The following is a 15,000-nucleotide window of genomic DNA, read 5'->3' on the forward strand; positions in this document are numbered from 1 at the left end:
AGGACGTTCGCGCGAAAATTTTTCAACATTGATTTTTTTCCGAAACTTTTACCACTGTAAGATAATGAGTTAGTTATGTCAGAAATGTAAAAAAAATGGGGGGTCACCGACTTCGTTTTGGAGAGAACATGCCCGGAAAAACACCCAAAATGTGACAAATTTGGGCATCGTTAGCGAATAAGGCCAGTGTCTGTAAACCCAAATATCTTGCAATTAAATCTTTGAAGTGAAATCTTCTCTGCCAAATATTGTTTAAGTGGACTTATTAAGTGAATTTAGTCAACTAGTGAGGTTCCTTAAAGATCAAGTTCGCATTTAGCGACCACAGTTTCACGCGCCTTGCAGCCGCAAGATGGCAGGATTTGATGTCCCGTGAGCAGAAATCTTGAAATTTTTTTAACTTCCCACATTGATTTTTTGTTCATTTTTGGACAACGTGGAGATAATTGTAAATAAAATCAGTTTCTGGAAAGAAAAATAGGTGTCACCGAGTGTCCAAGAGCGTTAAATCCAGGCAAAGCTATAGCAATGGCCTTTTGCCCTATCATTTCTCATTTTATTACTTAGCGCGCGCGCTCGTGTATGACGTGGCGTGTGCATTTGCGTGCGCAGTAAGGATGCGCAGAAACAATTGGCGCGAACGTCCTTAAATCAAGCAAGATGGCAATGAAATAATACCAACCTATAATTGGCCAAAAAAACCCTGTGAGTTTAAGATGGGCCTAATAAAGAGGTAATTGAATTTCTTCACTTGTGTTTTCAAATTGAATTCGCGGGATTTTGAAGTGGTGCGTATCATCATGGTGTCAGACGAAATTGCACTCCTCTCAGGTCAATAAATAAAACTTAAATGCATAATACAGACAATTACATACAAGATTAAAACTATTAAATTTTTATCTACATTGATTAAAAGGCGTGTTATGTTCAAACACAAAAGCTGTAAAAGTATCATGTTTTGACCAACGATGAAATTGAACAAGGAAATAAAATACAAATAGCGTTAGGAAATATGATAAACCAATTGCAGTTTATAGGGAATTAAATAGTAGTCTCATATATTTTCTAACGTAAGCGTTATAATTTTGACAGTAACCAAACGAGGATTTTCTTGAAACGAGGAAGAGAAAAAACTGATCTTACCAGTAAATCTATGTAAGATTTAACTAAGGTTTTAACTTCTTTAACAGGCTTTTAACTGCTCATCTCTTCTCTCGCCGCTTTTTGTGTTTTATTGTTATTGGGAAAGCCCGGAACGCATGCAGTTAGATCTGCAAACGCGTGCTTTTAAACTGTGTAAACCTGCGATAGGATGTCAACTAAACAGTTAAGGAAAGAAAACCAGGAAATTAGCGATGAAGTTTCTAAATTGACGGAAAAGTTGGATAAGTTGTCTTCTGAACTACTGAAGACAACTTCAAAAGCGAATGAAGAACCTCGACAAGATGGACGCCATGATTTGCCGCCGGATAAACAAATCGCAGTTGAATTTGTCAGTGACAAGTACGATGATTTGCTGAAGGAACTTAAGCTGGTAAAATCCAGGGTCGATCTGATTAGTAGACGATGCGAAGATATTTCTAAGGCCATTGAACACATAGCCTAACATGGAATCGTACAGTTATCAATACAACATCAAAGTCACTGGAATGCCCCTTCTCGGTGAACGAGAATCGTCCGAGCAAACGGCAAATCTCTGTCTAAGTCCATAGGTATAATTTCTTGAGCGTCCTTTTATTTATCTACGAGAAACAAATTATCCTTGTTAATGATTCCAAGTTCGAGTGAGGCCTAACACTACTGTGACGTTTTTATGCCCAATTATTCCATCAGAGATCAACCCTAGTATTGGAATTGGGCCCACACAAGGACAGAGAAAAACTCTGACCAGGGTGGGATTTGAACCCACGACCTTCGGATTAGATCACCGCCGCTATACCGACTGAGCTACAAGGCCAGAACGGGAGCAGGCCGTGGGTATGTGAGATGTTATTCACAAGGACAAATTCGGCTCGGCCCAAGCCTAGTTTAGATAATCAACAACTTGGAATCATTAACCACAAAATGCTACTGAAGGACAACAGCTAATGATTATCTAAATTATCCTTGTATTTTTCTTTAGTCTACCCCTATTTAACTTACTGCAACATTGCTTGGTCGTCTACTTATCGAGCTCATACTACTCCGTTATTTTCTAAACTGAAAATCTTAGATATTTTTAAGCTTAATTGTTTTGATGTTGCTAAGTTCATGTTTTCTTATCATCATCGCCTATTACCGCCGTCATTTCTCAATTTATTTGTTACTAATAATCTCGTGCACTCTTATAACACCAGAAGGGGTACAGATTTCCGTCCTCAGTTTTGTCGAACTAACGCTAAATTCTTTTCAATAGTTTTTCAAGGTCCAAAACTTTGGAATTCGCTACCAAATGATATTAAGCAATCTGAAACTTCTTTTTTGTCTTAAAAGACGACTACACCATTTTTTATTTAATCGATAGATATAATTACAATATAGTCGTAGTCACTTTTTTCCATCGATATAATGCATGCGTCCCGTTTAGTAAGGAGGCTTCCCTCGTATAAGCCCAGTGGTTTCTGGAGGCCCCCTTGCCATTTCAATTATGTCTTTGTCAATGTGTGTTAGTTAGTAATTTATTTTATTATCTGGTCAACTTATAAGTCCATTTCTTTTCTTATAATTATTTTGTTGAATGGCGAAACATAAAATTGTTAATTAGGCCTTGATGGCCCAAAAACAGAAACCTATATGATTTCAAATTGGATGAAAAGCGCTTGCATATAGAAAGTCATATTTTTTGTCGAAATTGTGACGAAAATAAAAAACAGGGGTGTGTGCAGGAAATTGCAAAGGCAAAATTGCTAAGAAATTACGCATTATAACATCTTGACTACCGCCTCTCCACTGTCGCCACATTCTCTCGTCCAAATAGGATTGGAGATCTTCTCTTCGCAGACCCTTTCTTCTATTTCGGCCCAGTTTAAGTTGGCTCCAGGCAGATTCCGCTTCTTGCGTGTGCACGCCTGTACGAGGATCCACGAAATCGTGCGCATGGACCACAACTTGGTGTGCGTTAACGTTAGGCAGCCCAGTCAAACGATGGTATGCTGCCCAATCGTCAGAGTGCACGTCAGTTCCCCTTTTTCCTGAGCAAAGCTGCAGCAGCAGCAGCTTTTTCCCTGAATATGCTTAATACGTGCAGCCGCTCCCTGTGCTTTTTCCCTGAGCAAATCTGCAGATTGATGTGTTACCTTCTAAAAGCTCCAGTAAAAAGTGTTCCTTTCAGGCACAGGCACTCAATCAAAATCAATCATTCTAACTTTACTCATGTGACAAGGTATGCAATTATGAGTAAAAAGCCATACTAATATTTGACACCTACTTCCGTAACTGCCTAAACAATTCCTAATATAAAATCCCATACAGATTTATTTATTTATTCGCAACTACAATATTAAAAAGAATTTCATGAATTTAATAATTTGAAATCCCGGAATAAGCAAATAAAGGAAGGAATACATTGTAAATCAATCAAGTTGCACAAGTCCAGATCCTTGTGGTTCGTTAGCCTTAATTAGGGTGGTTCTTGATTTTATAGCTCAGCCAACAAAGATCGAGCTGCTTAAAGTAATTCAAACATGAAATCTTCAAAACCATACAGCGATGATGCTTTATTGAGAACAACGATGACCCACTCAACATGAAATAAAATTGAATCCACCATTCAGTAGCCAACCTTTAGGGTGGATCCAGAAGAACTCTCCTTGCGTGACTTTATAGGAGCTCTATAAACGAGGGCTTTCTTGCTAAAAGAAAGAGAATCAAAAAATAAAAATAAAAATAAATTAAAATATTCTAATCAAGCAACTTCCATCTTCACGTAAATTGTAATGTTTGAGCAGAACATGAAATCTGCGGACATCTCAAGGCTAGCTCTTCAACGTCATGGATGTACCCAATCTCGTTCTTAGAGACCTCGGGCTTTTTGGTGAGCGCCCGGAAAGACTCTGGGATAATGGCCAGCCGAAATATAGTACAGTACACCACTAAAATCTAATCTACGTTGTATCGGCTCTTGCTCAAAATATTTAGCTTCTAAAATTTTTGTTTCTCGAACACTTTCAACCCGCCATTTCTACAGTGTACTGTTTTCTCTTTTCTGTTTCCGTTAAAACTCAAGCATGCGCAATAAGACCGAAACCCACCCCGCACCGGTGGCTCAGTTGGTTGAGCACCGAACTGCCATGCGGGAGGTTGTGAGTTCGACTCCAGCCGGACCAACACTCAATAACTGAGGAGAAAGTGCTGCCTTTGTAATTACATCTGCAATTAAATGGTTAGACTCTCAAGTCTTCTTGGATAAGGACTATAAACCGTAGGTCCCGTCTCACAAATATCTTCCATGTTTATAAGTTCTCTGTGGGACGTTAAAGAACCCACACACTATTCGAGAAGAGTAGGGGATGAAGTTCCCGGTGTTGTGGCTGTCCTCTGTGAGTATGCTCTTTCCAGCAGAAGTGGCCGGCTTGGCGTAATGTCTCTGAAAAGGCTTGTGGCGTATGAGGCCACCTAAGCAAAAACAGCCACAAGTCAATAGGACTTTGCCGAGTGCTGGGACATGTAGATGTAGATGTAGATGCACGTTTTCTGGGAAAATTGGAGTGCATTATCCCAGAGAACTCACCCGCTGACCAAAAAGCCCGAGGACGCTGGGTACGAGATTGGGATGTACCATGTATGAAATACCGGGCAATCTAAGCAAGACTACCGCTTACAAAAAGGCTGAGGACTCTCCATGGACGTCACATTATTCTCATGCATGAAGTACCCTCCTCTGAAGGAATGTCACGCTGACAAGTCAAGGCAAGGATATCGCACCAGCCGAAAACATGTGAACGGTTCAAATGAAATGAAGTACGTGGTTGGTCCATAAACATGCCAAACGACGTCATGAATTACTTCAAGCCCGAAAACATAAGGACTGCTCAATTGAATCGCATCTTCGCCCATCAACATGCAAACCGAGAGAATGAACTTTAACCAGAAAACATGTAATCCGCTGTATTCAATTGCACGTGAGACCAATGTCATTCAAAGTGACCAATTGTATTGTACTTTGGCCCAAAAACATGCGACATGTTCAAAAAACATTTTTGTCCAACATTACCCTTCATACTACGCTGCATGAAAATATCCAGGCCTATGATATGACACTGGAACCAATGACCGCGAGTGACTGCGCTTTAAAGGACGTCACGTTTCAACCATGGATAGTAAAGACAAGTCTCTTTACCATCCATGTTTCAACTGAGCTATCAAGTCATCTTGGAGCTGGTGAATTGATCTTTTATTTCGTCTATTTTTTCCTTGATATCAGGTATTAGAGGTAACGTAGAAGAGTTTTTTTTTTATTGGAATTGCGGATGTGAAAGGATTTTCTCACCGAAAGATCTTTTTGTTCCTCAAATGGAACAAAAGAACTCTTTGCTTCCACATCCAATAAGGCTTTAGCTGGCACGTTAAAAGCAATGCATGACGCAATGATATCTTCGCGAATGCAACACTCTTTTTGACGTTGCGTGCATTTAAACAAAAAAAATTCCGATTACTCTTTCGCGTCATTTTTTTTCCAAGTTCTTTGCTCATTCTGTAATATGACTTCGGCGCGTAGTTTGGCCAGCGGGATCGGTCAGATTCAGTGTATCAATTTCGTTATTACAAAAGGTGCTGCAAAGTTGGCTTTTTGATATTCTACAATCCATTTACAAACTGCCTTTCCTGATCTATGACCATGCAGGCCACAGCTGTTCAAACGATGGATAGTGATTTATCCGACGGATCGCGCTATCCATTGTTTGAACAACTAGGGTCAGGTCCAAAGGTCTTCGCGTGTGTCCCACAGAATTCTCCCTCTATTTTGACATTTATAAACGATTATGTTCTACAGAAAACAGCAAAAAAGCCAGTATTAAATGAATGAAATGCGTGCAGCAAGAGAGTTTTTCCTCCTGTCTCGTTGCCGTCTCAGCCGATCGAATCTTATTCGCTCTCAAACAGCAAGAGGTCCACGCTGCTAATAGTCGGGGGAAGGGTAGGGGGGCTTTACTTACACAGCGGACTTCAGTTGGGATAGGCACACAATGAAGCCACACAGTGTTCCGTGCAGAGGATCGTTTTTATTTTTCTGCAGGCAAGTGCCGGATACAGATCGTAATGAACTATGGACTAATCGGTTGTGTGAAACTAAGTCATCGACAGGTATCACGTCAGGAGACAATGACGGCAAGTATGATTTCATTACAAAAGATCATTATGACTTAGTTTTAGGTAAAAAAAGGTTTTTGTCGTTCGCCCTTTTCTTTTCTGGCTTCAGTTGGCCTGCGCAGCAGCCCGCTTTCCAAACCAATCGGTTGGTAGTTCCACAAATGAATTTTCGGGTGCGAAAAGTTATCGGGACTTCCGACGTTTCTCGAACCGGTCCCGTTACCTTTTCGGGCCCGAAACTGCCTTCAGCTTGTTTTCGTAAGCTGGTCTTGTTTTCAGGATAACAAAAAGCAAAATGATATTGAAGTTTGTTGACCTAAATTCTCTCCGTTCTTAAGAGGGGATTATGACACCCGAAAAAAACTTGAAAAGTCTCGGGACTTTCGAGAAACGGGCACCAGATTTTGTGCGCGGCCATTTTCAAAACAATCACTCGAAAGACTTTCGAAAGGCAACCCCGGTGGAGAGAAGCTTCGAAAATTCGCCAAACCGCCTGCTACGCAGGCTGGTCTTCAGTAAAACTAAAATACTGGTCCTTACGAAGTCTCGGGAAACGCAGAGAAAATCGCAATAACCGGTCCGTGATCCCCGAATAATCGCGGAAGTTCGATCGTTATGAAAAAAAGCTTCAAATTCCCTTATTAATAGACTTCTTATATTCATGGGTAACGGTAAAATGAACGGCTTTTGTCTCTTATTGTCAACCTTCGTTCATGATATTTGTTAAAACGCACTCTATAACCCACACTGTGAATTAGCAATAAAACAATGATATCGTAGAAAACACCCCGCTAAACATCATTCCCGTGGTGTGGGAACTGTTTTATAAAATAACATCGTATAGGTAAGAGCTTATTAGAGCTTCGAAACAAAACAATTTCCTTGTAGTGGTGAAGATTGAGTTCCGGCAGATAGTACTTCAATGCGCTTCGCAAGGCAAAACACGTGAAATTGAGCTCATATTGGACCCAAAATATGCCGCATATGACAGACTTTTGAAACATATTGGCAGAAACTTAATTGGGAATTACGAACTTGTTACGTCATCGATGCTATATTGGCAGTCAGCGAACAAAGAGATTCATTGTGCAATGATATTCCATGCAACTTATCTCGAAACATCTTTTAGAGGGACAATTGAATTCAAGGCTATAGTGGACCAGCACATTCAGATTGAATATTACCTGAACAGTTAATGGAAAGTTAACGAAGCTATTCAGCAAGAATACCCGACCTCTTATTTGCATATGAATACATGTATTGTTTTTGCCCCGTTCTTCAGACGATGCCGCAGCAAGAACAAAGATCGATGAATCAGCAAAATAAGTTATTTTCCTATATTAGGAATAGGTGTCGAACACGCTCTTTCCAATATTAAAAGCGCTTACTTTCTCTCTGGCCTTTCGACTAAGCGCGCTTACCCCCGAATTAGCTTTTTCAAAATTTGATTGGCTAAACGCCAAATGTGTTTGTAAGGTAACAATTCTCCGAGGGTCCGGTAAAATGATAGAAAAACCTTAAAAGTAGTATCTGTCTGCAACAATGGGCGAAACATCGACTTCGGCCGTAAGCCCGTCTACCTCCCACAGGCTTAAAAACGAAAGACGCACCCTACTCTCGAAGAAATTCTAGATGCGGCTGGCCAGGTTGCATTCAAATATGGCGGCTAATTGTTAACTGTTCATTGAAACGGAGATAAAATATTAAAGTTATGCAAAGTATTCGTCGAAAAGTTACCAATAAGAGGCATTTGATTGGACTGCTAATTTGACGTTCTTCCTTCCGTCGATAAATAAGTCATTGCCACGGGTTATCCATCGGCAGATGAATCGAAAATGTGTTTGGTCTTTTGATCCAGTTTCGCTATTTTGAACGCGTGTTTTTGGACACTATACTTGTTTTGTCTTGGCAGTTGTTGCGATCTTTTGTCATGGGCCATCAATAATCAAAGGACGCACGAGCAGTGAATAACGCCGGTAGGTCAATCATGAATTGTGCCTCTCATACATGTATACACTTCCTGCAATCATACGATGTGCCTTTCCTTTATCGAAGACTGAAATCTAGCGATCTAAAGCGTCTAAAAATCATGTTTATACGTTTAGTTTTCCATTTCTCGGGAATTCGTTTCTCTTTGGTATAATTTAAAGCCTTCCACATTGTTAACAAGTAGCGTAAAAGTTAATATAAATTGGAACTCGCTGATCGCATGAGGAAGTTATTTGTATACTAATTTTCTCATGGCATGTCTTAACTATTTAAAACTTTGGCATTCGATTAACACCATTGGCACGTCAGTGATGTCTTTGTCTTAAGGTACATAATTTTGAGCAAGAAATTAATGTTTCCCATTGGATTCTGAAAATTGTGAAGAGACTATGCCAAAACATGCTTGAACAAGTTAATTTTTCTGGTATTTTCCCTTGGGCAAAAAACGCAAGCTTTAATTTTAGTTAGTACAATGCAGTAAAATAATAGTAGTTATAAAATAATGAGGATATTATGTGCACTTTCATTGGTCAATAGCTGTGTATAGATGAGAGTATGGAACACGGCTGTGACATCACATGAATTTTGATTGGTTATGTGTTGTCAGACTCGCATTTTGATTGGTTGGTAGGAAATATGAGCGTGTGTCCAGAAAATCTGTTTCAATCAAGAAGTTAAAAAAACAGCATTTTCCTTCATTTGTTGAATTATCTTTGAGAAATATTTTATAAAAGCAATAGAGGACTTTTTTTCCATGTTTCCATAGCCTCATGTAAACACTCGGGGGAGTTGGGAGAATTCGAGACAGTTATGCAAACCCTCGAATGCGTCTCACGTTTGCGTAAATGTCTCGAATTCTCCCAACTCCCCCTTGTGTTTAGATGAGGCTATGGAAACACAGAAAATGTCCTCTGTTGCTTAAATAAATCACTTAATTTGTTTTCAAAGGCAGATTGTGTGAGGAAGCTTAAAGTGGCCGCTATGCCACATTATTTTAAGGTGTTTAGATTACATCTTTAGTTTATCACAAGTTTAAAAGGTCGAAATGGTAATGTGGAATTCCTTTACTGACAAAATTATCCTTACGTCACAAACAAGATGATTCTAAAGAGGCCTACGAATGGTGGAAAGGACATAGTCAAAGGGAAATGAGTAAACAGAGGTAGTGGCTTTGGCCTTGAGGTTCCTTTCATGTATCAGTTTGAGGTGACAGTTTTTCTTGTGGTTGGCTTCAACAGAAACTGGTAAAAGGGGAATTCAACGTGTGCTTGGGTTAACCCACCACAGACACATGTATTTAATATCCAGACAATGTTTAGGTTGCGTTTGATGAGCTGTGAAAGAAACTGGACACACTTCACTTATCTTCCTGACAAAAATATGTCTTTTATTGATTGTTATCTAAAAATGTGACTATTTAATAGAAGTGAAAAAATACAATAAAATTAGCCATTTGGGAATCCAAATGGTGACCGTGTGACCCACTTAATGAGGTCAAATTTACAGTAAATATGGGAAGCAAATTTCGGGAAGTTGATAGGTGGCCGCTTAATCAATAGTCAAGAGGGTGACTAGTTAATAAACGGCCACTTATTAGAGGTTTGACTGTAGTTTTTGATGAGAGAGGAAAATTGGAGCACTAATGAAGCTGAGTCAGTGGAACACATTGGTGGAATGCGAGTAGTCTCTCACCACTATGCCAGCCCTCCCTGCTTGACATCAGTATTGTTAATGGTTGTATTTACAATTTTATATTATTACGTGTACCATACTTATCTGAACATTCTCTTTACAATTCATCGTAAGTATAATGTATTGATACACCCAAGTTTAAGTGAGGTTGTATCTTACAATAGATTGTGCACCATATATTGAAGGAAGAGTCAATTCCTTGTGCTACTGTGATCAAAAAATCACTTCCATTAATTTTCTTCCATCACTTTCCATTGATGTATCCAGTGGATAGTGCTATCCATTGTTTATGAGGAAAATTGCAGTTAAAATAAACAGGTGTCTTTTTCAAATCAAGGCTTAAAACTTGGGCAACTAAGTGTTTTATTAAAATAGTTTTGAAATCTGAAGAAAAAGAAGATATTAATTTTTTGGTTATAGTAGCACTTTAAAAGGAAACGTTTTTATGTTCAAATCACTTGACTAAGAGGATGACTTCTGCTTGGATTATTGAAAATAATGTCGATCATTGTCACCAAAAACAGTCTTTTTGAGGACTGCATGTAATATCACTTTAAGGATGATCTTATATCCAGTTTTAGTATATACTAAAACAGTGGATAGTATTGAACGCCTGCAATGATTGGCTACTCAAACTCCGGGTATCCTTTGCTCCCAAAAATGTTGTTAGTAATCTTTGCAGGAATAAATGAGTTTAAATCGTCTTTTTGTGCAATATTATCTCACTGTTTTAGTATATACTAAAACAACTATTCACCTCAGTGTCGGTGACTAGTCGTGGATATTTACCTTGCTGCTTCGCGGCTCAGTATATATCCACCACTAGCCACCTCCACTTCGGTAAATGGTTGTTAAATATAATTTGATTTGTCTCTCCACCAAACTGTAGCTGGTAGAAATGGCTTCCCTGCCTGGCCGAGTTGGTTGGTCAGTTACTGGCGATAGGACTCTAGATTTTGCTCGAGATCCGGTTGGATTTATCCAAAGAAATGTCAAGGCATTCAACTCAAGGATGTTTCAGGGGCGGTCCCTAAACCGACCACACGCTTTCGTGGCTTCAAACCAAGGGGTCAAGGAAATTTTGCAAGGTATGACCAACCATTCCCCTCATTTTGGAACATGAGATTGTTTTGGAATAAAGGTTCATTTTTTGTATATCATGAGTCTGAAACAATGCTGAATTTCCTTTATAATTGCACCCAGTGCTGCCTAAGGTGGTTCCCCAAAGACTGGTAAAATCGTCTGGCGTTAGACAGAGTAAAATCTATAAGTGGTGGTTTTGTTCAAGAAAGGGTTAAATTAACAATTATAAATATTAGATTTATCAGTAAAAAGACAAAAAATGATGTATTTATAATGCTGAAGTCAAATTCATCATTTCATTGTCATAAATTGTATCTTTATTTAACCACAGCATTACATTCATTACAAGTACAGTGGTCTTCCAGTGAGCTGTGAATACATCAAATGTAGAAGGAGCTGCTTTAATTTTACAATATTATTATGACTATTTAAAGCTATTAATTTTACAATAATCGCTAATCTTCCTCTCCTAAAACCGCCATTTGTAGATTTTACTCTGTCCAACGCCAGACTCTAAATAATTATTGAATTGGAAGTCTTCAAGCAAAAAGAGCAGATTTTGCTTTAAGGTAGTGTATTTGAATTTCACCACCCAGGAGGTGAGGGTCACCTATTAAACTGATCAACAGCCCAAAATGATAGCGTGCCCTTTATGAGACAAGCACAGACTACAACACGAGGAACTCCATGTCCTGTTCTCTGGGAAGAGTGTGTGTGTGCGTGTGTGTTCGTTGTTGTCGGCATGCAGAGGTCCTGAACAAAGATTGGTGACATGGTGCCTACAGTAGTCCTTATCTGAGAAGACTTGAAAGTCTAGCCATTTGTATATGAAATTACAATGGCAGCACTTTCTCCTCTTCTGAGAGTTGGTCCGGCGAGGGTTCAAACCCACGACCTCCCCAACACAGTTGTCAATCAATTGAGCTAATGGAAAAAAAGACCTTGTACCTGTTGTGAAACTCTAGCTTAAACTTGTCGATGACAGCAGTGATACTATAGCCTTTCAATGAAAAATTATGACATTAATCCACAGGAAACCTCTAAACTATGTTTTCTTTTACAGAGAAAGCTGATTTGTTCGACATGGGATACAAAGACCTTGGTTACATGTACAGTTTATTTGGTGATGTAGTGATATTTAACAGTGACGATGAAGCTTTACGACTGAGGAATATTCTCCACAAGGTCTTCAAACCTGAAGAGGTCACAAGATATATGGGTCAAGTGGAGGAAGTTTCTTCAAGATTATTGAAAAGCATTAATGACAAGGATGTTGTGATTCCTTATAAACTGTTTAAGCTGATTACAACATCAATTTGTTTAAGCCTGTTTTTGGGATTGGATGTGGAAACTGCAAAGGAAGAAGCAGCATCTATCACTGACCTAACAATTACTCACTGGCATGGTAAGCTCTTGCTTCACAAGAAGCCCCACAAGGGTCATTAACAAGGCTGCTGCCTAAGAAACGTTTTCTGGAGCCCTTCAGGCTTCCAACATTAAAAGTTAGTAGCCCAACTCATTTTTTCAAGAGCCTAGAAGTAAAAGTGAGGATGAATCACCTTGTGATAAGTTAGGTGCCCGTTCAGGCTACTCGTTCAGAAATTTAGGCAGCACCCTTGCATTAAGCTCAATAATTAAACAGTGTGCCATTAGAAGCAACTGTAAAGATTTGTATTGGATCCACAGAGATGAGTTAAAATTAATTATAATAATTTTTATGAAAAGTGAGAAAATCACAACGAAATACCGGTAGTCTCATACCTTGCTTGATTTCCATTGTGTAACAGCTTTTACAAATTGATAATTATGACAAAATTACTGTATGGCTGAAAGCTGTACTACACAACAGGACAGAAAGCACTACTTTATTGCACCCCACTTTGCATGTTTTTACTCTGTGTGATAATTACACAGTCAATTATTATTCAAAAATTTATACCATACAAATCTTTAAAGGGTGTCGTCACTGTACAAACCATAATTCAGTTTTTTAGCTTGGGTTGTCTGCAGCTGCGACATTGGTACCAGTTTCCCATTGATTTCATACTTTCCCATTCTTTACATACTTGTCGAAGACTTTTGTGTGATGTTTGAAGCAAAAAAAAAAAAAAGGGCATTCTGTAGAGCATTTTCTCTGGCATGGTCAGTTAAGTGTTTATGCACCGAGAGAAAGAAGTTAATTTATCTTGAAAACTAATAGTTTGATTTTCCAAAGATTGTTTTTACTAGTAACTGCATGATTTCGAGTTTGATTTGGAGTAAATAAGCACAAGTAATTTTTTTTCAAAGCCTAACAATAATTATTTGTAGTCTTATGACAAAAGGAGATGCATGAGAAAAATCATGCGCTTACTTACATGTATTAAAAATTATAAATACATGAAAAACAATTTTCTACATAACTTACCATTATTGATAATAATTTTTATTATGCAATACCAAATAATTATCATTATTACACTGTATATCAAAATGCAGATTTTTTTAGGACAAAATTATAACTGTTACAAAGCTAAATTAAGTCCACACGTCATCACTTACACTATGTCAAAAAGTATGAAAGAAATTTTTGAAGTACTGAAAACAAAAAAACAGTAGGTAATCAAATTAAAATCAGTCACAAAAAGCGATTTCATAAGGTAAACAAGAAGGTTAATTTTGGGTATTCATAGTGAGCTTGAGTTTCCCCATTTCAAATACTAAACCATAGACTTTACTTTTATCTTAGAGTGTTTTAAAGCGCCCCTAACCCCAAAGTATTTTTTTCGCTAAAATGAATCTCTGCAGCTGTTCAAAATGCATTGCGGCCTTCTTTTTCCTTTTCTAACAAATCCTGCCTTTTTATAGGCTTCAAATCTCGTGAAAAACTGCATGCAAGCGTCTTTTGTTCACGACCGAGTCAGAAGAGGAGTGGGTCTATTCCTGATTTGACGTCACAATCTACTTTGCATGCATGTTTACAAATCAGTTTGTGATGTCATATCAGGAATAGACCCACTCCCCTTCTGACTCGGTCGTGAACAAAAGATGCTTGGTTTTTCGCAAGTTTTGAAGCCTATAAAAATGCAGGATTTGTTAGAAAAGAGGAAAAAAGGCCACAATGCATTTCGAACAGCTGCGAAGATTCATTTTAGCATAAAAACTATTCTAGGGCACTTTAAGGACTGTATTATCCCAGTTCTTCCAATGTGGGTAAGTTCAACTGGCATGGTTTCTGATTCAGACTATTGCGGGCAGTCACAGGCCCTCAAAGGTGTGTGCGTGTTTTCACAGTTCTCACACATATGCCAGGATTTTTTGCTTGTGTCGAGTCATGTAGTTCTGCATCTGTAAGTTTTCTTCTACCCCCCCCCCCCTGCCCTCCCTGTGATGAGTATAGGGTAAGTACTGTATATTTAGTTTTCCACTGATGTGACGGTGCCTGAGTTGAGGCCACTCACAGGATTGTCTTGGTTACCCACTGCAACCAATAGTGGGACCAGGCACCCTCAGTTTCTCAGGCACCTCCCCCATGCTCATCAGTGTCATTGAGTTTAATTGTCAAGTTTTTGCCTAAGACCCTTCCTCTTTGAATCTCTGTTTTGGACAAGAAGATAAGTGTCTTAGCATTCATGACAGTTTGTTTTCTTTCTAGGGCTCATCTCTGTTCCAGTGAATTTCAATGTGTATGGTTATAAATCCAAATACACTAAGGCCATGATTGCAAAGGTATGTGGAAATGATCGGAAAATTGTACAATTTGACAAAGAAAAAATGCTTGTTCTTTTGATATTTTGCTACCATTCTGACTTATTTTCATGCATTTTCAAAGCGTTTAGGATAAGACATTGTTTATTAGGAAGGTTAGTGATGCAACTTGTTACTGTGAAATACTGTCATTTGATGTCATTTCTTTCACAGAATCGACTTCTGGACATTGTCAATAGGCGTCTTACTGAAGAAAGTAAT

General features: G+C 38.6%; 1 protein-coding gene across 1 annotated transcript in view; it reads left to right on the plus strand.

Moving 5' to 3' along the window:
- Window positions 1–7,923: 7,923 nt before the first annotated feature.
- The window catches only part of LOC138006907 (putative cytochrome P450 120), a 14,719-nt gene continuing 7,642 nt past the window's right edge, over window positions 7,924–15,000 (plus strand). The window contains exons 1-5 of the mRNA XM_068853534.1: window positions 7,924–8,264; window positions 10,859–11,057; window positions 12,116–12,457; window positions 14,687–14,760; window positions 14,953–15,000. The exon at window positions 14,953–15,000 is cut by the window's right edge and continues 2 nt beyond it. Coding sequence (XP_068709635.1) covers window positions 10,868–11,057; window positions 12,116–12,457; window positions 14,687–14,760; window positions 14,953–15,000 — 654 coding nt within the window. The 5' untranslated portion in view covers window positions 7,924–8,264; window positions 10,859–10,867. The remainder of the gene's footprint in view (window positions 8,265–10,858; window positions 11,058–12,115; window positions 12,458–14,686; window positions 14,761–14,952) is intronic.

Source organism: Montipora foliosa, chromosome 6, assembly GCF_036669935.1.
Source record: "Montipora foliosa isolate CH-2021 chromosome 6, ASM3666993v2, whole genome shotgun sequence".
In the NCBI taxonomy this organism is placed as follows: domain Eukaryota; kingdom Metazoa; phylum Cnidaria; class Anthozoa; order Scleractinia; family Acroporidae; genus Montipora; species Montipora foliosa.